The 27,713-nt window shown below is 29.1% G+C and overlaps 1 protein-coding gene across 13 annotated transcripts; it reads left to right on the top strand.

Annotated features, from left to right (window-relative positions):
- LOC126844723 (uncharacterized) lies at window positions 1–27,293 on the top strand. Of its 13 annotated transcripts, none has more exons than XM_050583117.1 (14): window positions 1–485; window positions 3,905–4,236; window positions 4,457–4,608; window positions 17,811–18,037; window positions 18,177–18,271; window positions 18,344–18,528; window positions 19,343–19,500; window positions 19,710–19,881; window positions 23,279–23,466; window positions 24,550–24,691; window positions 24,779–24,968; window positions 25,722–25,864; window positions 25,991–26,104; window positions 27,057–27,293. In XM_050583117.1, the coding sequence occupies exons 2-14, from the start codon at window positions 3,918–3,920 to the stop codon at window positions 27,123–27,125; spliced, it is 2,154 nt and encodes a 717-aa protein (XP_050439074.1). In that variant the 5' UTR covers window positions 1–485; window positions 3,905–3,917; the 3' UTR covers window positions 27,126–27,293. The 13 variants fall into 13 exon arrangements, with proteins under 13 accessions (XP_050439074.1, XP_050439065.1, XP_050439067.1 ...); XM_050583108.1 differs by lacking the exon at window positions 17,811–18,037 and adding an exon at window positions 5,411–5,637 and having other exon boundaries at window positions 2–485; XM_050583110.1 differs by lacking the exons at window positions 17,811–18,037; window positions 18,177–18,271; window positions 18,344–18,528 and adding exons at window positions 5,411–5,637; window positions 5,787–5,881; window positions 5,954–6,138 and having other exon boundaries at window positions 2–485.
- Window positions 27,294–27,713: the final 420 nt, after the last annotated feature.

Below are 27,713 nucleotides of genomic sequence, written 5' to 3'. Positions count from 1 at the left end.
TTTATTGTGATTATACTAATCACGATTAATTTCGGAATCTAAAACATTTATTTTTAATAGTTATCTATATTACATTATTATTTATTACCATAATAACTAAATAAATTAAAACAATATAATGAGATTAAATAATTATAATTTTTGCTATTAAATTAGTCCCTGAATCACTTTGGCAGCAGCAAGATCTTCGAGTGCGAACGGTTTGATAGGATCGACTCAATTATTTCTTGTTTAACATAACCTATTTGATTTTTTTTTGTTTGACTGTAGAATATTTTCTGAAGTGCAGTGTCTATTTTGTGTTTATTTAATACTCGTAGTGCAATTATGATTTTACATGTTATAACTTACATATTAAAAATGTTTTGGTGATATGAACAGTTTGTCCTATTGGTTATTGTTAATTGACGTTTACAAATTTATATTAATTTTAGTACACATATGAATAAGATATTGATTGTAAAACCTGAACAAATGTTATAAAAGTGAGTACCCATTATTATTTTAATCAGAAATATTTTTATTTTCTACATTTGAGAAATGAAAATACTAAATATTTTCATTTTATATTATAATAGGAACAAATAACTTTTAGACTTTATGTTATTTAAATTAATATGATAAAAAAATATCATCTTACTTCCATACTATAAATTGGTATAAAATAAATTTAAAAAAAATTATTTGGACAGTTAATTTTTTTAGTAGTTTTAGATTTAGTTTTAGTTAGTTAACGGGTGGGCCCAGAATGGGCCCATGCACTCAGACCTACAAGTCCATTGTGCACACCCTCTCACAATTTTTTTAGTATGAACATACTTATTCTCCATTTAAGATAAACTGTACTCTATGAACAAAATTACATTATGAGCATAGTCATAAAATATTGTTTTAAAAGGTTGGTCTGAAGTATTTATACTAATAGTAACTAATGTTTGTATTAACATTAGTTTTGAATTTTTGCTGCAACTTAAATTTTGCATGGTGTAGAAAGTACTATTTCTGGTAATGATAATCTCAAAATTAAAAAAGAATAATACATAAAGAATATTATTTTTATTTAAATAACTTACAGGTGTAATTCTTTTAAATTTGTTATTGTATGGTTTTTACACTGAATTAAAGATAGTTTATCCAATTGAATATTAAAAACCACAAAATAGTACATGTTTTCACCCACATAATACATTTTCGTTTGAATAGAGCACTATCATGAACCTTAAATAGCAATAACTTTAAAACTGAATGGTATTAAAAAGTGGTTTTAATATTTTTGTATAAAAATATTAATTGCTAACAGAATATCCAAAAAAATATAGGGGTTCTCATTTAAATTTTAAAAGTTGTTACCACGCATGCACAAACTATGTGCATACATAGTATGTTACCTCTTACTTGAGGTAAGATTTTGGATTTAAGACTTAAATTTGCATAAAATAACGTCTACTAGCATCCAAAAGTCGAAATTTGAAAAAAAATCAATAATGGCTCAAAAAATTATCCGTCTTTAAACTTTTTGAATTCCTGTATAATTTACATATTTTTTGCGCACAAATAATTTTTCACGTTTCACATTCAATTGTAACGGATAACAAGAACAAATTTGAAGATGCTAAAGAAATAATTTGGGACGTCTCTTTAAGTCTCCCTTTATTTCCGCTATTATAGTTTATAACATAATATAGTATAAGGCAATATTTTTTATTATTTTTGAATCATTCTGCATATATTAATTATATTCATAGCTTTTAGCATACCACAAGAAGAGAAACCTTGATGTATTATACTTAGTGGCTAGTGGGTAAAATATTTGGTGATGAATATTTATATAATAATATACCTCATAAAACTTTAATTAAATAAAAAAATAATAATTATCAGTATATCTGTATTCTAAATGACGATGTAATAATATGTTTCACGTAGGTACACAGCTATTTATATTGCAATAATATTTATAATATTTTTTAGCGGCTTAAATAAGTTTTTATTTTAAAAATCCGAATTTTCCGATTCCCATCACTCGTGTCTACCTTTGGTCTAATTTTCACACCTAAATCCCTAACATTATGCTTAATAAAATGAAAAAAAAAACATTTCTATCCCTTCTAGGGGAGAAGGGCTTATGAACAGCGTTATAAAGTTATATTCCAAAATTCTGCTTGATATGAATTTTTCCGAGGTGAAATGCTAATTTTAATGGGCTATCGCTGTAATTGAAAAATTTAAATTCTGCATATATTCTCCTATTATATTATGTAATTTAATTTTTACTGTCTTATAGTATAGTTATTTCATTTTGATAAAATTTTTTAAAATTGTTATCCTTGTAATCTTATGTAGTCCATGTTACTCTTACCTTGAAATGCGTATAATAAAATTAGCTATTTTAATAATAACCTATTACTGTCATTATACTATGATTAACAAAATGTATTTAATTAATTTATAAAGTTATTATAATTAGCAATATTATTACAATTATAAAACCGAGAAGAGTTTTTGTAAATTTATTGGAAATAAGAAAATAAATATTATAACAATATAATTGTAGATCTTAAACATATAGCGTTATTATACAGATAAATCACCGCACAGAAAATATTACTTTTATTTGATTAAAATCGTCGCGAAGCAATATATAAAGACCTAAAATAACCAGTAAGGAATAATAAATATGAATATTTTGGTGTAAAGTTTTTTCTAAAGTGGTTTATGCTCTATTTTAATATTTCACTCAGCTATTTATTTCCAACTAGTTATTTAGTATAGTTAAAGAAATAAAAGTTTGTGATTCATTTTTTTTATTTTAATAATAGTATAATATTAAAAAGTAATTCAAACTTAATTTGAAATAATTAGTAACGTTATAGTGTAAAATGTATATAATTTGGACTAAGGCAAAAAAAACATCAAAGTCTTACATTAAATGGATCGCCGATAATACAGATTTATGTTAATATCACACGGACAATCTTACACATTTCTGGTATAGGTTATGTTATTGTACTTTAAACATATTGACAAAGAGCCCACACGCAACACACACCCAGTCAAGTTCTATAAACGCCTTAAATTAAATGTTTATGACCAAAAACTTTTTTTAAGAATAGTTTGTAATTTCAAGAACTACGAAGATCTTTATAAATGTTTAATACTAATGTTTTATTGAATTTGCAAGCGTTATACTTAAACAATGGGTAATAGTATATGTATTATAATGGTAAATATAATGTCATCATGAATCATGGGCGCCCGGAGGGGGGGGGCTTTTGCGTTCCTTATGTACTTTTTGGTGTTTGATTTCATTATGCCCCTCTCTGCAAAATTTCCTGCGTGCGCCTATGGCATGCATGTAAATTATGCAATACTTTTTTTCACACAGACATATTATGTAGTAATTTATAACATAATATTATTAAAATAATTTTCCGTCAATTTGTCATCATTTAATGATAATTGATTGAACATTGAACAATGCTAATTAAGTAAAAAAAAAATGATTGTATCCCACAATTATTTTTAATCGTCCACTTTTATATTAAGATAAAAGTAGACTGTTAAATTATTTTAGCATGCTTAAAAAAACATATCACAATCAGCTTGGACTAGTTGGCATTGTAAGTACACAGAGTTATTTTGTTATATACTCGTATTCCTAATACAGTGCAAATATATATTATAATATTATTATTAGTATTATATAATATATATATATATATATATATACACATACACATAGAAATTAATTTACATTTCAAATTAATAGAAAGTACATACAAGTAAGTAAATACAATAATATGACAAAACATTTTGTTTTAAATAATTACAATATTTAAGTGGTGTGATTCCAGTTTCGTTTATACCTATATCAAGTCATAAGTATAATCAATTTTTTTCTTAGTTTTTCACAGAAAATGATAACACGTTTGATATTGTTATTTGCCATATGCTTCCAAACAATACATCATAGTTCTGAAGCGTCTTTTGCTTGTTCAGAAAATACTGATAGTTACTCAACATCGTCCAAACCAATTCATAAGTACCATGAGTGTGAAATGGAACATAACCTTTTTAACATCGGGAACAATTCCAATAGTACCATATGGATAGGTCATATGATTGCTATGCTAATGGAAGGATTCACGCCTTATTCACACGATAATCCAAAGTGTACTGAAGATGGAAATCTGTACAAGGAACATTTGATTAAGCAAGATTTGTGGGCTGTTCAGAGTGAGTATCGTCACGTATAATTTTCCATAAATACATTATTAAACTGTTGATGACACTTTTATTATTTTAACTTATATTTAAAAAAAACACGTTTCTAATAGCTTTACACAAAAAATTGAATTTACATATTAAGAAAAGTTAAAATCTTCTGATAACAACAATGTACGAGTAGGTAGAATTGATGATTTGTAATTGAAAAAGTTTAATATTTTGTTTCTAGTGTATGCTTCCTCAGCCAAATATCCCGGCGGCCTTTTAACTGGTATTACATATGAAATGGGACACTATGATCAGTGCTTGAGAGCGCAATCAAAAGAGTTAAACATGTACAGCGCGTATGTTCTGCCTAACATTCGGTTTGGAACTTCTCAGGTAAATGGCTATTCGTCCGAAATAAAAAATAACGAAAGATCTGCATTGGAATATTTAAAAGTAATTTTGTTCAAGTTTCCGCCCAATTTCTATGGGCTTTTAACTTAAAAACGGTTTACAGCAAACTTATTAGGTCCACTTAAATTGAAAATACAAAAATACTTGAGATATAAAATCATTTCATAAAATATATGAAATGATGTTTGATAAATTTAATAAGGACTTTGTTGAATAGGGCCAACGCTTTTCTTTTCAGTCAAAAATATTAGATGTTTAACATTATTTAAAATTGGAGTGGTTATCCACGTAATTGACATTTTAAATAAAAATGTACTACGTTTGATTGGTAAATTGTTATTGTAGTAAAATTATTTTTTAGAAAAGCCCGTTTTTAAAAAAAGTTTTTTTTAAATTTATTTATTTTTTATATAGTTTTTACACATAGAATAATGATATCTCAAGTTTTCACAAATGTTGATATTCGTAACCTTCTCCCAAACTAATAATTTTTAGTTTTTACATACAATTTTTAAACTTGAATATGGTAACGCAAACATTTCATTAACTTTTTAAATTGAGAACAATGTACTAAAATTTTTGACTGGTCGGTAACCAGTTTTGGACAAATATTTTTAAACTTATTAAAGTTTCAAGTTTAGGGCAGGAAGAGTAGTGGAGTTTAGTATTACTTCTATCTGCGCGCACTTCCAAACCGCACTTTCCCTCCTATCCTTATTTTTAAACTTTTATAACTTAAAAAAAAATGTTTTATCCTCAATGTGGAAATTAAATAATTTTTTAGACAGTTGGCAATTTTTCAAGACATCATCAGATAGATAACACTTATTGGGCACTATGCATCCCAGACTCTTGTAATGCCCAAGACGTACAGATATCAGTGGAAGAATTGTTGACGCCTACATTTCAACGTTATAATGTATCGGTCAAAGTTTCTGTTAATCCTGCTCTATACACATCAAATAGAATATCTGATGCAGAACACACAGATGGTTACCTAATTGCTTTTTGGTAAATGGTTTTTGTTGAAACTAAAGCTACCTCTATTTTTATACTAATCTAAATTTATCCACTAAATATAACCTAATTACCATTTATCGCCCCCTTATCCCCTCCCTTTTATAAATTATATAATTAACACACTATGTACTATTTTATAGCTTGATTTTGATTCTGATAATATTACTTAACATATTTGGCACTTTGTTAGAAATGAACGTTATTGGTAACCAATATGTTAATTGTCCCATTCTAAGTGAGTTTTATAAATCTACTGAACAATGAATTAATTGCAATAAATGTTGTTACTATCAAATTTTTCGTATAGAAACTATTTTACTGTCGTTTTCTATAAGGACGAGCATTAATAAAGTATTTCAAAAACCAAAAGAAAATGATTTGGCTGCTACTAATGGACTAAAAACATTTTGTGCGATCATTATAATTGGCATTCATAGAGTTTTTTTTACTATACCATTGAATGCAACAGTACCTCCTTACTTTATGGAAAACGTAATAACAATGTTTTATTTTAATTTGATTCATACAGCATCACAATGTAATATTACGACCATATTGTGCACACCAAGTGTGTGATGCTGTATTAAACTCTACTGGAATTAGGTGGGGTCAACTGCACAAGTGTTTAGTGTGTACAATGTGTATGCTTGACTGGTGTATACACTTAGCAATTAAATTTAATTAAATTAAATATATTTTTTTCTGGATCCTCCCTTTTATCATTAATAGATCCACCTCTGGTAGTCTCTATTGCTCGAGTTCTAATTAAACCGGTAATCATTTTTTATACAAATATAATAAGCAGCCCCTGTGGCTTGACAATAAATTAATGAAAGTCAAATCTACTACACCATGATGCATAATAAAACCTAACCTACCATTTAAAAAATGTTTTTCTATCAAATTAAAATTCACTTCTTTTTTGTCAATAATATTTTACCAATGAATAACGCAGTTTTACTGTATTTTTAGGTGGCGACAAATTTTCGGCGTAGTTGGATGAATTTAGTCGTTGTTGTTGAAATATTTTTTGTAATATCAGGATTTTTTATGCACATTACTGTAACCAACCGATTGAATAAAAACAGAGAACTTAATATTTTTTACTTATTCTTTTATAGAATTGCGAGGTAGGTTTATGTTAAAATAAATACAACTTGGTTCTTTTTGTCATTAACATGTAACTTAGAACACAAGTTTAATAGTATCGATTATTAATTTTATGTGATGAAATTCGAGGCTAGAGTGTTTAAAAACTGATAATACTCATTCACCCACAACAAGTTTGAGAAAAACTCTTTAACTGCTTTTATAATAATATTTTTTTAAAATTAATTTTCAGACTTCTGCCTGTAGACATAATTGTCTTATTGCTGTTTGTCGGATTGTTACCTTACATGGCAGATGGGCCACTTAGGAAATTGTACGCAGTCTCGGAGGCCGAAAAATGTCGCAAGAATTGGTGGAAAAAAATTTTATTTATTGATACTTACTCAGAAAATTTGGGAGATAAGGTAATGAAACATATTATAAGATGAATAAAATAGTTATAATATTATACTCTCTAGTTTTTAATAACCCCCTTCGTTAGTGTATTAGGGTTAATTAAACACCGTGTTATTTAATCACATAAGTAATTTGTGATGAATTACTCACTTACATAAAGTTAAAATCAAACCTCTACAACTGAAAATGATAAAATTCTTCTGAAAAAGCCAGTATAGTGCGGTCGGGTATAGTGAGATAACAGCATAGTGGGACGGAGAAGTCACAGGTCTACATGAATTATTTTAAATAAAAGTTATAAAATCTCTTTCAAATAAACGCTTTGAAGCTAATTTGTAAACACTGCACCTCACTTTAATACTTGTTTACAGTGCTGGTTTATATTGTGTTTGGTTTGAACTTTATTGGTTTGAAAATACTAACTACTGATTCGCCTCGAAGCGTTTATTCAAAAGTGATTTTATCACTTTCAGTTGTAATAATTCCTGTAAATCTGAGACCTCCCCGTCCCCACTTTGCCCCAGTCAAACTATTCTCCATCCCCACTATGCTCTGACCCCACTGTACTGGCTTCTTTATTTAATCGTATTAAAATGTACCAGGAAAATTAAATTTGAAAGTTTTATTGATTGAAATTGTATTCATCAAAATATTGTTCTTTTTTTATCTTGACGGAACGCCGGTTGTGAAGAAGTAAACAATTTCTACCTCCTTTCATAGTAAATACAAAGATAAAATTGGTGATTTATAGAGTTGCTACTTGAAGGAATTGGTCCAGTATTGATTAAGTTACAATGTACACATAAAAGACCACATGATTGTAAAACCAATAGCCTCGCTGCTAATCGCATCAAAGCTAAAAAACCATTACTTATAATATATATATTGTGGAATGTATTTTTTTTATCAAATAATTACTTTTTCAGTGTATGATTGTTTCATGGTCTGTAAACTGCGAAGTACATTTTTATGCAATCGGAGCACTTATAACGTATGCAATATGGAAATGGCAAAAAATTGGCCTTTGGATTTTAGGCATAATGTTTGCAGCATCTATTTACATACCGGCAATGACGATTTACACAAATAATATAACGGGAATTTTTTCATATAGGTACTAAAATTAATAATTCACCAATTAAAATCGCAACCAATAATTGAAAACCAATTTACGTTGCTACCTAAACGTCAAATAGTGACATATTGTTAACAATATAGGATGCTAAACATAAAAATTATAAAAATCAATATAATTTATAGCTTAAACAAAATTCGAAATTTTAGGGAAGTGTTGAATTATTCAAATGACCCATATGTCAATCTTGTATACATTAAGAGTCACCAGAGGATTCAACATACCTGATTGGAATAGCAGCGGCACACATATATACAAAACTTAAACGCGATGGTGTCGAAATATCCGCTGTGAGTAATGTTATACTTGTTTTGAATAGCATTACAGTTTTAACTTTTAAGCTACTTTGTAAATATTTAATTGTAATTTTTTTTTAGCGGAAGAAGACATTTGGCTATTTTATTTCCCAATTATTGATTGTTATCAGTGTACTTGCAACGGCTTCGTTTAATTTACCCGGAATTGAGTACAATGTGTGGCATCACGTGTTATACTTTACTCTACACAGGATCGTAATTGCAATTTGCGTATCATATATTATCGTCGTTAATGCGATATGTGGAGACGGTATGTAATTTTTGATTTTGTTTCAACATCCGGAACAAGTTAACATAATAAGCTCGAGGAGCGGAAACGGCACTCGAAGAAAAGGGACTAAGATTGTGTACAAACTAAACAGAGTATTGTATAGAATATGTGTTTGGAGTAAGAAGACAAGAGGTTGACGGGACCGAACGAGTAAGCTAATTTGAGATTCCAAAGTAGAGAGTATGCATAGGCAGATGAGCCGCATACAGGCTTTGATACAGGACACACTGAGAGAGAATAGACTAAGATGATTTGGACATAATATTATGAAGAGAAGTAGTAAAAATGGCAGTACGAATAAACGTAGGAGAAAAAAGAAGACCGAAAAGATGGTTGTGGAACGCGATTGAGAATGATATGAGAGCTGGTGTTCTATACTAAGATGACGGAGGAGGTCGTGTAGAAAGGACGCTTAGGATAAGTTTGAGAATTATTGTACAGTTTAGGGTAGAAAGGCCTAAAACACATAATAACAATAGTATGCATTAACTTTACAAAACAATTTATATGTATATTAGATTATAACTATAAAAAAATGTGCTTTGTTATTATTATTATTCCTGTCAAGGTTGGGTTTTAAAATATTTAGAGCTTATATTCAAAATTATTAGTAAGCAGTAACATTAAAAAAATATAGTATTTTACATGTAGGAAAATATTGGTATATTACTATCTGCGTGTTTTGGATTACGTTTAAATGTAACATGTTTATAAAATTCAACCTATTTTGCTTTTAATTCGACAGGATGCGTCGTCAAGTTCTTTAAAAGTCATTTTTTTTCTGTGACGGGAAATCTTACTTACGGTATGTATTTATGTCATCACCTGTTTCAAGCGCAGTCGGTGTCTTCGATTAAAACATTAATGGATATGGACTATTGGATTTTAGTATGGACTAAATTCTATTAAAAATAAATTATATATGCCTTTTTGTTAATAGATAACTTCTTTAGTACCTTAGAAATTGCCTATATTAATGTAATGTAATACATTTTTATATTATGTATATTTTAGAGTCGCTATATAATAAGTGATGTAATGATGTCGATGTTTGGCAGCTTACTCATAGTTTTGTTATTCGAAATGCCATGCCAAGCGATAAGATGTAAATTGGATACTTATTTTCAAGTAGGTCATAGTAAAACAATTAACAAGTAAACCCAGTACTGTAAGATTGGGGCATAGTGTGGCGGGGTTCGTTGCAGGTCTACAGGAATTATTGTAACTGGAAGTGATAAAATCACTTTTACATAAACGCTTCAAAGTGGGTATGTAAGGGAGGTGCAGTGTTCAGAGATAAAAATACTGATATCGGTAAAAGCACTGTACCTAATGAAAATTATATGCTTAATTTTTGTATTAGGGTGGATATGACTATGTTTGATCGGCTGTCCTTAAAAATGTAGCATAGAGCAACCTAGAAATTATTAATTAACTGTGATTAAAGTGTAATTTCCTCCTTTTTTGGCGTTTTTCTTAAAAAAAAAAGTTTGACTACAGATTTTATTTAGATAATTGTGTATGTTACAGTTTTTATCTAGATCTACCTTTATTCTAAAATAAAAAAAAAATTAATAATTAAAATAAAATAAAAACACATCATTGTGAATACAATATCTTTTTAGCTAAAATAATTCACTAAATGTAAATAATAACGATTTGAAATTTATTTACAATATATATTGTTTTAGAAAGTAAAAAATCAGCCTTGTCTTAACTCACACGAAAAAGATGAAGCAAAAAAAATTAAAATTGGGTAATCGTCAAATCCAGTCGATCATGAACTCCATTTGATGATAGAAGGTATAATTAATAAAGGAAGAAAGTACAGCTTAGCAACTCATCTGTATTGTATTATTATTATCTTTGCATACAGTTGAAATACGCTATCAAAGTAGAATAAGTTACAAAAATTGAATTAAATAATTTATTCTGTATCGCGAGTATCGTTAAATAGTGTATTGATGTTTATATGAAATGATTATTTTTACTAATAATAAATATGAATTCATTTATTGTTTAGAAAAATGTGCAATTCCATTATATGGGTAACGTATCATGCCCTACCCTAGTAGTACCTTAAAATGGATAGTACTCCACATACATAAGATAAGACCACACTCTTATCGACATACTGTGGGATATCTGGAATCTTCATGGGTTCTTTACTAGATATTTGTGAGTTCTTCCCTAGTATTAACCAGTAACCAGTGCATTTATATTTTATTATATAAATTTTTACACAAAATGACAATGTTTTTGTAGTTCGTGCATTTTCTACAATGAAAACAATAAATTATTATTATTATTATATTTTAGCGGTAGAACTTATTAATTTATTTTATACAAAATGAAAATACAATTTCAAAAACCCGTTTTTTTATTATGTATTCAATAGTTAACAAGTTATAATTATATAAATAATTTCCGATGCTAAACATACATCTGAAATGGTACCAAAAGTCTCGGAAGATGCTGAGGAGAGTTTGACCTAGAAAAGTTAGTTGTTAGTTGAAAAATACAACACTAATACAGAAAACGATATATTGAAAATAAAATGGATGAGATTCCAGAAGTCTGAACAAAAAAAAGAGTGGTGGTAGAAAAAATTAATGGGATATTATTATGTTCAGTTTTAAATATTCAGGAATACTACTTATAAAAAAATCCAAAAAAAGGATCTGTTAGGAGCTAAAATAGTTCCTAAACATTATAAAAATTAAAAGTAAGTACCTATTATTATTTTAAACAAAAATATTTGTATTTTCTAAATCTGAAAAATGAAAATACTAAATATTTTCTTTTTATATTATAATAGGAATAAATACATTTTAGACTTTATGTTATTTAAATTAATATGATAAAAAAATATCATCTTACTTCCATACTATAAATTGGTATAAAATAAATTAAAAAAAAATTATTTGGACAGTTATCGTTGACAGTTAATTTTTTTAGTATGAACATACTTATTCTCCGTTTAAGATAAACTGTACTCTATGAACAAAATTAAATTATGAGCATAGTCATCAAATATTGTTTTAAAATTTTGATCTGAAGTATTTATACTAATAGTAGCTAATGTTTGTGTAAACGATAATTTTGAATTTTTGATGCAACTTAAGTTAGCAATTCTGCTAAAACTATAAAACCGAGAAGAGTTTTTGTAAATTTATTGGAAATATGAAAATAAATATTATAACAATATAACGTTATTATACAGATAAATCGTCGCACAGAAAATATTGCTTATATTTGATTAAAATCGACGGCGAAGCAATATATAAAGACCTAAAATAACCAGTAAGGAATAATAAATATGAATATTTCGGTGTAAAGTTTTTTCTAAAGTTGTTTATGCTTTATTTTAACATTTCATTCAGCTATTTATTTCCAACTAGTTATTTAGTATAGTTACAGGAATAAAAGTTTGTGAAGACATTTTTTTTTCTATAATAATAGTATACTATTAAAAAGTAATTCAAACCTAATTTGAACTAATTATTAACGTTATAGTGTAAAATGAACCCCAATACTGGTGTATACGAGCGAAGAAAAAACGCTGACTTAACAGTCTGTTTAATGCAACTAATTTAAAAGATTTTCTGAGGTCGAAAATGACTGATAAGACAGGCACTTATCAATGAACCAAATAAAAAAAACTGGTCCGTGTCGCGGGACACGCGTTTGGAACGAGGTCCCTTTCGTATGCAGGTTTGTCATAATTAATCAATAACGGATCGGAATTCTAAAATAGTGCAATTATACCAAAAAATACTAATTTTACTGGGCTATCGCTGTAATTGATAAATTTAAATTCTGCATATATTCTCCTATTAACGTTATAGTGTAAAATGTATAAATTGGGACTAAGGCAAAAAAAAAACATAAAATTAATTGGAGTCTTACATTAAATGGATCGCCAATAATACAGATTTATTATATATCACACGGACAATCTTATACATTTCTGGTATAGGTTATGTTATTGTACTTTAAACATTTTGAAAAATATTGACAAAGAACCCACACGCAACACACACCCAGTCAAGTTCTATAAACGCCTTAAATTAAATGTTTATGACCAAAAACTTTTTTTAAGAATAGTTTGTGATTTCAAGAACTACGATGATCTTTATAAATGTTTAATACTAATGTTTTATTGAATTTGCTAGCGTTGTTATACTTAAACAATGGGTAATAGTATATGTATTATAATGATAAATATAATATCATCATGAATCAATCATTGGCGCCCGGAAGGGGAAGGGCTTTTGCCTTCCTTATGTACTTTTTGGTGTTTGATTTCATTATGCCTCTCTCTGCAAAATTTCCTGCGTGCGCCTATGGCATGAATGTAAATTATGCAATACTTTTTTTCACACAGATATATTATGTAGTAATTTATAATATAATATTACTAAACTAGTTTTACGTCAGTTTTTAACCATTCTATGCTAATTGATTGAACATTTAACAATGCTAATTAAGTAAAAAAAAAATGATTAATATTAGTATTTGATGATTGGCTGAAACCTATTATCGCTTAATATTAATAAATCAGTATGTATGCCAATAGTAACTAATACCTCACAGCTTCCCGTTGACTATAACTTTGTAGTCTATAAATGTGGTACGGATACAGCCGGTTGTGACTGCGAACCAATGAAAATGGTACTATCCTTTAAATATTTAGGATTACAACCTTAAATGGTCAGACCACTTACAAAATATTAAAAATAAAATAAGGAGGTTAGCAGTACTATTTTATAAAATTCGTTTCTTAAATAAAGCAACAATAAGAAATGTATACATGGCTTTGTGCAATTCAATTCTACTATATGGTATAACTTGTTGGGGTGGTGCTAATAGAACAGAAATTGCTACATAAAAGTAGCCTACTCCCTCCTATTAACATATCCTTCAGCGGAATTATTTAGTTGTACAAATATATTATCTGTCTATAAACTATAAATTAGACAAATCTTAATAAAATCCATACTGAGGCATAGACTAAAAGATATAGAAATTTTAGAGAGGAGAACAGGAAAATTTATAAAAACGCCATTTACATCCCTTACTAGCTCAAGAAGCTCCCCTGATTACATGTGTAAAATAATATTTAATCATTTTGATAGTGGTGTAAAAAGTCAAATTAAAAAAGTATGTGAACTCTTTTCAAACAATACCAATGCCCTAACTATTAAAAATTATATTAAAAAATTATTAGTTAAAATAGTGGGTGACCTTGATGAGAATGTGTGTGTAAATCAATTATTAAAATGTCGTTATGTGTAAGAATGTTATAAGAAATTAAGTATTTGTATTATAGTATTATCCGATTATCGTTTATTATTATTTTCATTATAATTGTGTTGTGTTTTCATTCTATGTTAGTAAACAGTATACATTGTCTTATTATTAGAACTCCGTATGTCAGATACGAGCAATTTAGCTCAGTTGGCATACGTATCAGTAGTATTATATTGTATTTGTTTGTTAGTTTTTGTATAAAATTATATTAAATACTGAATAAAGAAAATAATAATAATAATAATAATAATTTGTAGTATAATGATAATTGTAACGAGCCTGCTCGCCTAGTTGGCTAAACTAGACTGAACGGTCACCGATAGGATTAAATGAGCGGATCTCGGCTCGAGAACGGGAAGCTAACCCGTGTCTACGCTTAAACAAAACCCAAAGTCCCCTTTAGAAATGTATTTGTACCGCACGACGGGCTAAACGGGCGGTCGTGCCTTTAAATGACGTAACTCTTAAGTAGGCAACTATAAATATTTATTTATAAGGTAAAATTAACTATACAATATATGTATGTAATACACTTCTACCTGGGTCCCTGAGATTGTCAACCGGTCCTGGAGAAGCGGAGTTGAGCGAATACACACGATGTGAGATAAGAGTAAACGTTGTCAAAGCGTGATAAAATGATGTAAGTTATATGAGGGCTACTGGGTAGTTGATCGCGGTTCAATGATGGTCAGGTCTCCACTGATGGTCGTGGTCGGTGCGGAAGCTTTTGTCCTGTGTGTTCGCTGTCTCTCCTATCTATTGTCTTATTGACAAATGCTCAGTAAGCATGTTTTAGGGCCAGCGGTAACGGGGTGTCAAGTGTACCCGTTACAATATAATATCATCATGAATATAAATTCTGTAATTCACACGGACACATTATTATGTAGTAATTTTTAATATAATATTATTTTAAAAAAAATTACGTACATTTTTAACAATTATATGCTAATTGAGTTAAAAGATTACTATTTCCCACACGCATTTTTATTTATTAACTTAATAAAAATATTATATAAAAGACTGTGTTCATTAAATTATTTTAGTATGCACACAAGAACATATCAGCTTGGACTAGTTGGCATCGTAAGTACACAGAGTTATTTTGTTATACATTCTTAATACAGTGCAAATATATAGTATAATATTATTATTAGTATTATCCATTACATACACATAGAAATTAATTTACATTTCAAATTAATAGAAAGTACATACAAGTAAGTAAGTACAATAATATGACAAAACATTTTGTTTTAAATAATTACAATATTTAAGTGGTGTGATTCCAGTTTCGTTTATACCTATATCAAGTCATAAGTATAATCAATTTTTTTTTTTTAGTTTTTCACAGAAAATGAAGACACGTTTGATATTGTTATTTGCCATATGCTTCCAAACAATACATTATAGTTTTGAAGCGTCTTTTGCTTGTTCAGAAAATACTGATAGTTACTCAACATCGTCCAAACCAATTCATAAGTACCATGATTGTGAAATGGAACATAACCTTTTTAACATTGGGAACAATTCCAATAGTACCATGTGGATAGGTCATATGATTGCTATTCTAATGGAAGGATTCACGCCTTATTCACACGATAATCCAAAGTGTACTGAAGATGGAAATCTGTACAAGGAACATTTGATTAAGCAAGATTTGTGGGCTGTTCAGAGTGAGTATCGTCACATATAATTTTCCATAAATACATTATTAAAATGTTGATGACACTTTCATTATTTTAATTTATATTTAAAAAAAAACCGTTTCTAATAGCTTTACACAAAAAATTGAATTTACATATTAAGAAAAGTTAAAATCTTCTGATAACAACAATGTACGAGTATGTTGAGTTGATGATTTGTAATTGAAAAAGTTTAATATTTTGTTTCTAGTGTATGCTTCCTCAGCCAAATATCCCGGCGGCCTTTTAACTGGTATTACATATGAAATGGGACACTATGATCAGTGCTTGAGAGCGCAATCAAAAGAGTTAAACATATACAGCGCGTATGTTCTGCCTAACATTCGGTTTGGAACTTCTCAGGTAAATGGCTGTTCGTCCGAAATGAAAAATAACGAAAGATCTGCACAAGGGCGGCTACAGAGGTCCTAAACAGGGGGGGGCAATATATGTATATGAATAAAATAAATGTATAGGAATAGCTAGGCATAGGAATTGTTTTATTAAATGTCGTCATGAAAATTAGATATGTACAGAAATCAGCCATACTGATGAATGTGATGGGTTTTATTGTTTTAGAAGACACCTACTTTTAATTTTGAATGAAAAACTTAGGTGTTAGGGGTAGTCAGGATTTTCAAATATTCGATTTTTTAATTTGTATTTTCTTAAAGTATGATGTCTTGAAAATATTATCTGAAAATTTTAAGTTAATCAAAGGAATAGATAACTCGATGTAAGTAATTAAATAATTTAGTTTTTTATACATGAATCGAGTATAAAACTTTTCAAATAAGTTTTTCTCAAAACTATTTCTTCAAAGACGGTGACCACTGTAATTCAAAAACCACTTCACAGATTTGAATGACATTTATACAGCTCATTAAAAGCATAAAAAACTAGTGCCTGATCAAAGGTTTTTTTTTTATTAAAATCAAATTTTTTTGAATCATCTAAAATCAATCAAATCTAAAAAAAATCATTAGTTTAATAGTTAATCGTAGAATATAGCAGTTAATATCATATATCTTTGTATGTGTACTGTGTCAAACCCCATAAATAACCGGTTGTAGATAAAATGTGGCGCTTCGGATGCCGTAAACACTATTTCAATAAAATAAAAATGGACAATTTTCAAAAGAAAAATAAATGTTCATGGTAAATACAATAACGACCATCTCTCGATAACTTGCATGAACAAAATTTTAGTCACAATTAATTACAAATGGAATATTTGATACTTTTTTTTTAACGGGGGGGGGAGCAATTGCCCCTATTGCCCCCCCCTTGTATCCGCCCTTGGATCTGCATTGGAATATTTGAAAGTAAGATTTATTTTTATTTTTAATTTTGCTATTTTTGATCACTTTTTGCCCACTTTCAATGAGCTTTAAAACTTAAAAACGGTTACTCAGCAAACTTATTAGGTCCTCAACTTCAGACACCGTTTTGGAGCCTGTATTTCCCAAGCAAGCAAAAGTATTTGCAAACGCCAATTTTTACTTTTAATTGTTTACAAATAATCTGAATCATACTCGGTCCCCAATTATTTGTGTAGTAAGTAGTAACCCATACTTATCAGCACTTTCATGGCATTTTAAATAAAACATGCCACAATTCATGGGTGAATTGTTCTTGTAGTAAAATTATTTTAGAATATTTTTTAGAAAAGCATGTTAATAAAAAGTTTTTTTAAAATTATTTATTTTTCAAATTGTTTTTATATAATGATTTTTCAATTTTCCACAAATTTAATATCCCAATTTAATAATTTTTACATCAACTTTTAACACTTAAATATGGTAACGCATACATTTCATTATCTTTTTAAGTTGAAAAGAAACATTGCTTTGTCATAATATGTTTTGTGGTCTTTAAAAACGTAACATTTATTACTTTTTGTTTATCTGCAATGTGGAAATTAAATTTTTTTTTAGACAGCTGGCAATTTTTCAAGACATCATCAGATAGATAACACTTATTGGGCACTATGCATCCCAGACTCTTGTAATGCCCAAGACGTACAGATATCAGTGGAAGAATTGTTGACGCCTACATTTCAACGTTATAATGTATCGGTCAAAATTTCTGTTAATCCTGCTCTATATACATCAAATAGAATATCTGATGCAAAACACACAGATGGTTACCTAATTGCTTTTTGGTAAATGGTTTTTGTTGAAACTAAAGCTACCTCTATTTCTATACTAATCTAAATGTATCCACTAAATTTAACCTAATTACCATTTATCGCCCCCCCTTATATAAATTATATAATTAACATTCTATGTACTATTTTATAGCTTGATTTTGATTCTGATCATATTACTTAACATATTTGGCACTTTGTACGAAATGAACGTTATTGGTAACCAATATGTTAATAGCCCCATTCTAAGTGAGTTTTATAAATCTACTGAACAATTAATTTATTATAATTAATGGTGTTACTTACAATTTTTTCGTACAGAAACTATTTTACGGTCGTTTTCTATAAGGACGAGCATTAATCAAGTATTTCAAAAACCAAAAGAAAGTGATTTGGCTGCTATTAATGGACTTAAAACATATTGTGCAATCATAATAGTTTGCATGCATAGAGTTTTTTTTACTATACCATTGAATGCAACAGTACCTCCTTACTTTATGGAAAACGTAATAACAATGTTTTATTTTAATTTGATTCATACAGCATCACAATGTAATATTACGATAATATTGTGCACACCAAGTGTGTGATGCTGTATTAAACTCTACTGGAATTAGGTGGGGTCAACTGCACAAGTGTTTAGTGCGTACAGTGTGTATGCATTACAGGTCTATACTTAAACTTAGCAAATAAATTTAATTCAATTTCAATAATTATATTTATAATATTTTCAATAAATGATTTAATTCAATAATAGTATAATATAAAATATTGATTGTTTAGCTCTTCTGATTAAACACAATATTATGATAAAAAAGAAAAGAATACTGTTAAAGGCCTTAGCCTTTTGGTTTAAAGTTAAAAATAAAGATAAAACGATAAAATATAATATCTTGGAGTGGATACAAGGGAAGGGGGGGGGGGTGAATTCCCACCTTTATGTACTTAAATTGTATGCATTAAAAGTGTGAGTTTTTTTTATTATAATATAATATATATTTTTTACTATGTAATCGTTAACTCCTTGACTATTGGTTACATGTATTGAAAGGAATGTTTTTTTTCTGGCTCCTCCCTTTTATCATTCATAGATTTACTACTGGTAGTCCCTATGGCTCGAGTTCTAACTAAACCGGTAATAATTTTTTATACAAATATATTAAGCAGCCTCTGTGGCTTGACAACAAATTAATGAAAGTCAATTCTACTACGTCATGGTATATAATAAAACCTAACCTACCATTTTAAAAATGTTTTTCTATATAATTAAAATTGACTAATATTTTACCAATTAATAACGTAGTTTTACTGTATTTTTAGCTGGCGACAAATTTTCGGCGTAGTTGGATGAATTTAGTCGTTGTTGTCGAAATATTTTTTGTAATATCGGGATTTTTTATGTACATTACTGTAACCAACCGATTGAATAAAAACAGAAAACTTAATATTTTTTACTTATTCTTTTATAGAATTGCGAGGTAAGTTTATGTTAAAATAAATACAATTTGGTTCTTTTTGTCATTAACATGTAACTTAGAACACAAGTTTAATAGTATCGATTTTTAATTTTATGTGATGAAATTCGAGGCTAGAGTGTTTAAAAACTGATAATACTCATTCACCTACAACAAGTTTGAGAAAAACTATTTTATTTCTATTATATGTTATTTTTTTAATTCATTTTTAGACTTCTGCCTGTAGATATAATTGTCTTATTGCTGTTTGTTGGGTTGTTACCTCACATGGGAGATGGGCCACTTTGGAAATTGTACGCAGTCTCGGAGGCCGAAAAATGTCGCAAGAATTGGTGGAAAAAAATTTTATTTATTGATACTTACTCAGAAAAATTTGGAGATAAGGTAATAAAACATATTATCTTCTTCTTCTTTATCTTCGCTTTACACTCCCAACTACATGGGATGGCCACCATAGTCCTACACCTCCATAGAGCTCGGTCTTCTACATCTCGTTAATCACCCCTGCTATCATCATGTCACTCTGTATTCCGTTTACCAATCTTTTCTTTGGTCTACCTCTTCCTCTTTTTTCCTCTTTATCCATCTTTATAACACCTCTCACTGCCTCTGCCTCATCTCTTCTCATAACATGACCGAACCATCTCAACCTATTCTCTCTCATTTTCTCCACAATTGATGCAACTCCTAGACATTTCTTATTCTATCTTCCCTAGTCACTCCACTCATCCATCTTAACATTGTCACCTCCACTACACTCATTCTCTGTTCCGTTTTATTATCTACTGCCCAACATTCCGACCCATATAACATTGCTGGCCTCACTGCTGACCTATAAAGTTTACCTTTCAATCTTATAGGCATCCTTCTGCCACACAATACACCCGACGGTCCCCTACACTACATCCATCCACATATTATTCTATTTTTCTGTACCACCGATCCTAAGTACTTAAACCTAGCTTCCTCACACACTTCATGATCACCTATCTGCATTACCTGTCTTACTCTATAACTTTCTCCAAAATCCAACACGATTGTCTCCGTTTTACTCCTACTAATCCTCAGTTCTTTCCTTTCAAGCGCTTCTCTCCACTCTTCAAGTCTCTTACCCAATTCTTCCGGACTTTCCCCCACTAACACTATTGCACCTCCCCTTGTATATATTTCTTAATCTCTTCCATTACTAAAGAGAACAAGTAAGGACTCAACGCTGAACCTTGATGCACACCTACTCTTACACTAAAATCTTCAGTTTCTCCACACACAATCTTCACTCTTGTATTTGCCTCTTCATACGTTTTCTCTATGACTTTCACATACACCCTCGGAACTCCTTTTTTCCTCAACGTCTACCTTAAAACCTCTCTGGGAAATTTATCATATGCCTTTTTTAAATCTATAAATACCATACACAGTTTTCTTCTTTTCTCTCTGTATTTTTTCACAATTTGCATCATACAAAATATTGGCTCCATAGTTTATTTCCCTAGCATAAACCCAAATTGATTCTTCGATATTGTAGTCTAACTCCGTATTCTCTTTTCTATCATCTTTTCCCAAACCTTCATACTATAACTAATCAGTTTTATACCTCTATAATTTTCACACTCCTGCACATCTCCCTTGCCCTTAAATATTGGTACCAGGATAATTTTCCTCCGCAATTCCGGCATTTTCCCATCTACAAACCCCTTATTATAGAAACCTGACAACCACCCTATGCCAAAGTGACCTAACACCTACCATACCTCCACTGGTACCCCATCCGGTCCTATTGCTTTCTTCTTTTTCATCTTTCGAACCGCACTCCACACTTCCTCCTTCCTAATTAAGTCTACAATACCTAAATTCCACGCTACCTGTTCTCTTTCCTCACCCCTTGGAATTTCCTCATTCAATAGCCTTTCAAAGTACACTTTCCATTTTTTTTTTCACATCCAAATGACACGTCAGCACTTCTTTATGTTCGCCTTTCATACACCACATATTCTGGAAATCCCGGGATCTCTTTTCCCGAATCTTGGCCAAATTATACACTTCCTTTTTTCCTTCTTTTGTTCCCAATCTCTCATACAAACTGTCATACTTTTGGAACTTTGCTTCCCTAACTACCTTTTTTGCTTCTTTATTTAATCTTTTGTCTAATCAATTCTCTATCCTCCTGTCTTTTTGCCATTATTTATACTGGGTCTTTTTCCTCATATACCATTTACTACCCTATTTCAAATTTCATCTACATTTCCCAACAAGCTCCAAACTACTTCTTCCTTCATTTTCCTCACTACCAAGTTTTCTTTTTCACATAATAAAACATATTATAAGATGAAATATATAGTTATAATATTATACTCTCTAGTTTTTAATAACCCCCTTCGTTAGTGTATTAGGGTTAATTAAACACCGTGTTATTTAATCACATAAGTAATTTTGTGATAAATTACTCACTTACATAAAGTAAAAATAAAATCTGTACAATTGATAAAATTGCATGATAAAATTCTTCTGAAAAAGCCAGTATAGTGGGATCGGGTATAGTGAAATAAAAGCATAGTGGGACAGAGAAGTCACAGATCTACATGAATTATTTTAAATAAAAGTTATAAAATCACTTTCAAATAAACGCTTTGAAGCTAATTTGTAAACACTGCACCTCACTTTAATACTTGTTTACAGTGCTGGTTTATATTGTGTTTGGTTTGAAAATACTAACTACTGATTCGCATCAAAGCGTTTATTCAAAAGTGACTTTATCACTTTTAGTTGTAATCATTCCTGTAAACCTGTGACCTCCCCAACCCAACTTTGCTCAATTCCTATTATGCTCTGACCCTACTGTACTGGCTTCTTTTTTAATTGTATTAAAATGTACGGGGATAATTGTAATCGAAGCTAAAAAACTATTATATACCTTATATATATATATACACATAGGTTATAGTTTTTAAAATCACTTTATATATATATATATATGTATTTAATATACAGAGTAATCCAAATATGGTGAACCACTCAATATCTCATAGGGTTTAATATAAAATTACAATTATTTTTTCATATTTTTTTTATACAATGTGATCTCAATTTTTCACAATTTTTTTGTTTTTACTCCCCTCCGAATTTAACTTTTTGATACCAACTTCTTTATCTTAAATGATAACGAATATATTTTATTAATATTTTAAATTGAGAATAATGTACTAAAAATGTTGACTGGTCGATAACTAGTTTCGGATAACTATTTTAAAAGTTATAAGAGTTTTAAAGTAATGATGGGAGGGGAAGTGCGGTTAGGAAATGCGCGCATATAAAAATGATACTACATTCCATCATTCCTCCTGCCCTAAGCGTGAAACTTTAATAACTTCAAAAATAGTTATCGACCAGTCAACATTTTTAATATAATATTCATAATTTAAAAACTTAATACAATATGTTACCATTTAAGTTTCAAAAGTTGCTATAAAATAAACTAAGTTAGAAGGGGGGTTAAAACAAAAAAAATTGTGAAAAATTAAGATCACATTATATAATTAAAAAATGAAAAAAAAATTGTAATTTCTTATTAAACTCTATGAGATATCGAGTAGTTCACAATAAGTGGAACACTCTGTATACATAGACGGCGTCATGCAAACGTGTGGTCATAACACAACGTTTTAGTGCTCTACTGTAAAATCATGAAAACTGAGATAGGTGTTGTTGCAGTATCAGCGACGATATACATATTTATACATATTTTATGGAATGTATTTTTTTAATCAAATGATTACTTTTTCAGTGTATGCTGATTTCATGGTCTGTAAACTGCGAAGTACATTTTTATGCAATCGGAGCACTTATAACGTATGCAATATGGAAATGGCAAAAAATTGGCCTTTGGATTTTAGGCATAATGTTTGCAGCATCTATTTACATACCGGCAATGACGATTTACACAAATAATATAACGGGGATTTTGTCATATAGGTACTAAAATTAATGATTCAACAATTAAAATCGCAACCAATAATTGAAAACCAATTTACGTTGCTACCTAAACGTCAAATGGTGAACTTTAAATGAAAATCGAACGACTTGAAATTTATTAATACAGATTTTTACATGCTTTTCTTTAGCTCGCTAACACGTTTGTACGGGTATTTTTCAAATCTTGCTAAATTAATTTATCCCACTTCCCGATGTCTTATAGGGCTGAAACTTGTCACAGACACTCGTCTTAGATGACACTACAATATCCTGGAATCATTTTGGGACTCGGATATCCAACTCACCCTACACAGGGTCAAATGTGGGGGTCATTTCACTAAAATTTCATTTTTTTCCAAATCATCCAAAATTAATTTAGTTATCTATTCAGTAAATATTAAATACCTTTAATAGAACTAAAAAGTAAACAAATAAAACAAATAAATAAAAAAAAACTTTTTTAAAAACATGCTTTTCTAAAAAAAATAATAACAAAAAATTATCTAAAAAGTAAAAATAATATTATTACAAGAACAATTTATCAATCAATTGTAGCATATTTTATTTAAAATGTCAATTGCTTTAAAAAACAACTGAAAATGAACTACAATTTTAAATAATGTTAAACATTTTAAATTTTTTACTAAAAAAAAGCGTGGGCCCTATTCAACAAAGTCCCTAATAAATTTATCAGATAATGTTTTATATTGTAAGTTCCTTTGTAATTTAAATTTAGTTTAATATTTGTGTGTGACACATACATTTCATAATACTTAACTCAATGTATTTGGACTTTGTTGAATAGGGCTCACGCTTTTCTTTTTAGTCAAAAATTAAAGATGTTTTCAGTTGTTTTTCAAAGTAATTGACATTTTAAATAAAATATGCTACAATTGATTGGTAAATTGTTCTTGTATAAAATTATTTTTATCTTTTTAGATCATTTTTTAGTATTATTTTTTTTAGAAAAGCGTGTTTTTAAAAAGTTTTTTTTTATTTGACATAATGTTGACAATATAGGATACTAATATAAATATTATATATAAATATAATTTATAGCTTAAATAAAATTCGAAATTTTAGGGAAGTGTTGAATTATTCAAATGACCCATATGTCAATCTTGTATACATTAAGAGTCACCAGAGGATTACAACATACCTGATTGGAATAGCAGCGGCACACATATATACAAAACTTAAACGCGATGGGGTCAAAATATCCGCTGTGAGTAATGTTATACTTGTTTTGAATAGCATTACAGTTTTAACTTTTAAGCTACTTTGTAAATATTTATTTGTAATTTTTTTTTAGCGGAAGAAGACATTTGGCTATTTTATTTCCCAATTATTGATTGTTATCAGTGTACTTGCAACGGCTTCGTTTAATTTACCCGGAATTGAGTACAATGTGTGGCATCACGTGTTATACTTTACTTTACACAGGATCGTAATTGCAATTTGCGTATCATATATTATCGTCGTTAATGCGATATGTGGAGACGGTATGTAATTTTTGATTTTGTTTCAACATCCGGAACAAGTTAACATAATAAGCTCGAGGAGCGGAAACGGCACTCGAAGAAAAAGGGACTAAGATTGTGTACAAACTAAACAGAGTATTGTATAGAATATGTGTTTGGAGTAAGAAGACAAGAGGTTGACGGGACAGAACGAGTAAGCTAATTTGATATTCCAAAGTAGAGAGTATGCATAGGCGGATGAGTCACATACAGGTCTTGATACAGGACACACTAAGAGAGAATAGACATAATATTATGAAGAGCAGAAGTAGTAAAAATGGCAATATGAATAAACGTAGGAGAAAAAAGAAGACCGAAAAGATGGTTGTGGAACGCGATTGAGAATGATATGAGAGCTGGTGTTCTATACTAAGATGACGGAGGAGGTCGTGTAGAAAGGACGCTTAGGATAAGTTTGAGGATTATTGTACAGTTTAGGGTAGAAAGGCCTAAAACACATAATAACAATAGTATACATTAACTTTACAAAACAATTTATATGTATATTAGATTATAACTATAAAAAAATGTGCTTTGTTATTATTATTATTCCTGTCAAGGTTGGGTTTTAAAATATTTAGAGCTAATATTCAAAATTATTAGTAAGCAGTAATATTAGAAAATATAGTATTTTACATGTAGGAAAATATTGGTATATTACTATCTGCGTGATTGGATTACGTTCAAATGTAATATGTTTATAAAAATCAACCTTTTTTGTTTTTAATTCGACAGGTTGCGTCGTCAAGTTCTTTAAAAGTCATTTTTTTTCTGTAATGGGAAATCTTACTTACAGTATGTATTTATGTCATCACCTGTTTCAAGCACAGTCAGTGTCTTCGATTAGAACATTAATGGATATGGACAAATGGATTTTAGTATGGACTAAATTCTATTAAAAATAAATTATATATGCCTTTTTGTTAACAGATAACTTCTTTAGTACCTTAGAAATTGCCCATATTAATGTAATGTAATACATATGTATATTATGTATATTTTAGAGTCGCTATATAATAAGTGATGTAATGATGTCGATGTTTGGCAGCTTACTCATAGTTTTGTTATTCGAAATGCCATGCCAAGCGATAAGATGTAAATTGGATACTTACTTTCAAGTAGGTCATACTAAAACAATTAAATAAGTTACCCTAGTACAGTAAGATTGGAGCATAGTTTGACGGGGAGGTCGCAGGTATACATAAATTATTGTAACTAGAAGTGACAAAATTACTTTTAAATAAACGCATCGATGTGAATCTGTGAATAGTAGCTTCAAACAAGTACAGTGAAAACCAAGCACAGTATAAACAGCGCAGTAAGAAAGTGTTATACGCATATGGGTAATTAAGGGAGGTGCAATGTTCAGAGATAGAAAACCCAATATCGATAAAAGCACTTTACTTACTTAATGACTATTATGTGCTTTAAAATTAATTTTTAGTATTTGGGTGGATACGATTACATTTGATCAACTACCCATAAAAAGCTTGCACAGAGCAACATGTAAATTTTTAATTAACTACGGCCAAAGTGTGATTTTCCTTTTTTTTTGGGGGTTTTCCGAATTAAAAAAAAAAAGTTTGACTACAGATTTTATTTAGAAAATTGTATATGTTACAGTTCTAATCTAGATAAAAAAATCTAAGATCTAGATCTAAAAAAATGAAATTAAAAAAACAGTTCTAGCTCTTCTAGGGGAAAGGGTTTATGATATTTTTTTAGTTTGTTATAATGAGTATCAGTAGTACAATTTATAAAGAATATTCCATACAAATTTGCAACTAATTCTCAAACAAGTTTATAGAGAAGTATAATTTTAAGTTAAAAAATATGTAAATATATTTTTTTTCTCGGATTTGAAGGTCATTTTTTAAACTTTTGGCCCAATAAAGTACCTTTTAGGTACGATTTCTAATTTATAGAGATGCTACTCGAAGAAATTGGTTGAGCGGTTCAAAAGATATCGTCCAGACATAAAAAAAAAATAATAATTAAAATAAAATAAAAACATATCATTGTGAATACAATACCTTCTCAGCTAAAATAATTCACATGTATTTTTTTCAGAAAGTAAAAAATCAGCCTTGTCCTAACACATACGAAAAAGATAATGAGAAAAAAATGAAAATTGGGTAATTGTTAAATCCAGTTGTCCATAAACTCCATTTGGTGATATAAGGTATAATTAATAAAGGAAGAAAGTGCACCGTAGCAACTCAATTGTATCATTATTATTATCTGTACATACCGTTGAAATACGCTATCCAAGTAGAATAAATAATAAAAATTGAATTAAATAATTTATTCTGTATCGCGAATTTTGATCATTTTAAGTAAGAAGAATTTGATAAGTTATCAAGAAGTTACCGTTGTCATGATCTAGTTACTGTTGAATAAAGTTTTAAAATTTAAAATTTCATTTTTTATGCAACATAAAGCAGAAATAATAATAATACTATAACATTATTTAAGTTGTTTTTCATTGAAGTTAAAAGCAAAATGTCATAATTGTTTAAACATTGCTTTTTATGAGTACAAATGTGATATTATGTACAGTTTTTTTAAAATTTGTTTTTTTTTTTTTGTTATATTATGTCTGCAGTAGAACAAACATTTTTAATCCTAATTCATGTTAATAAGTTACATTTTTGATAGTATTATTGTGCTGCACCGTTAACAGTACAACTAAAATTACTTATGCAAAATACATTTTGCGTTCAACAT

This window comes from Adelges cooleyi, unplaced genomic scaffold (genome assembly GCF_023614345.1).
Source record: "Adelges cooleyi isolate 19-005CV unplaced genomic scaffold, UGA_ACOO_1.1 ACOO_flye_CR_arks_rails_tigmint_CR_PRNA_651, whole genome shotgun sequence".
In the NCBI taxonomy this organism is placed as follows: Eukaryota; Metazoa; Arthropoda; class Insecta; order Hemiptera; family Adelgidae; genus Adelges; species Adelges cooleyi.
Note: the sequence above shows the minus strand (reverse complement) of the source record. Positions and strands in the feature narration are given on the sequence as shown.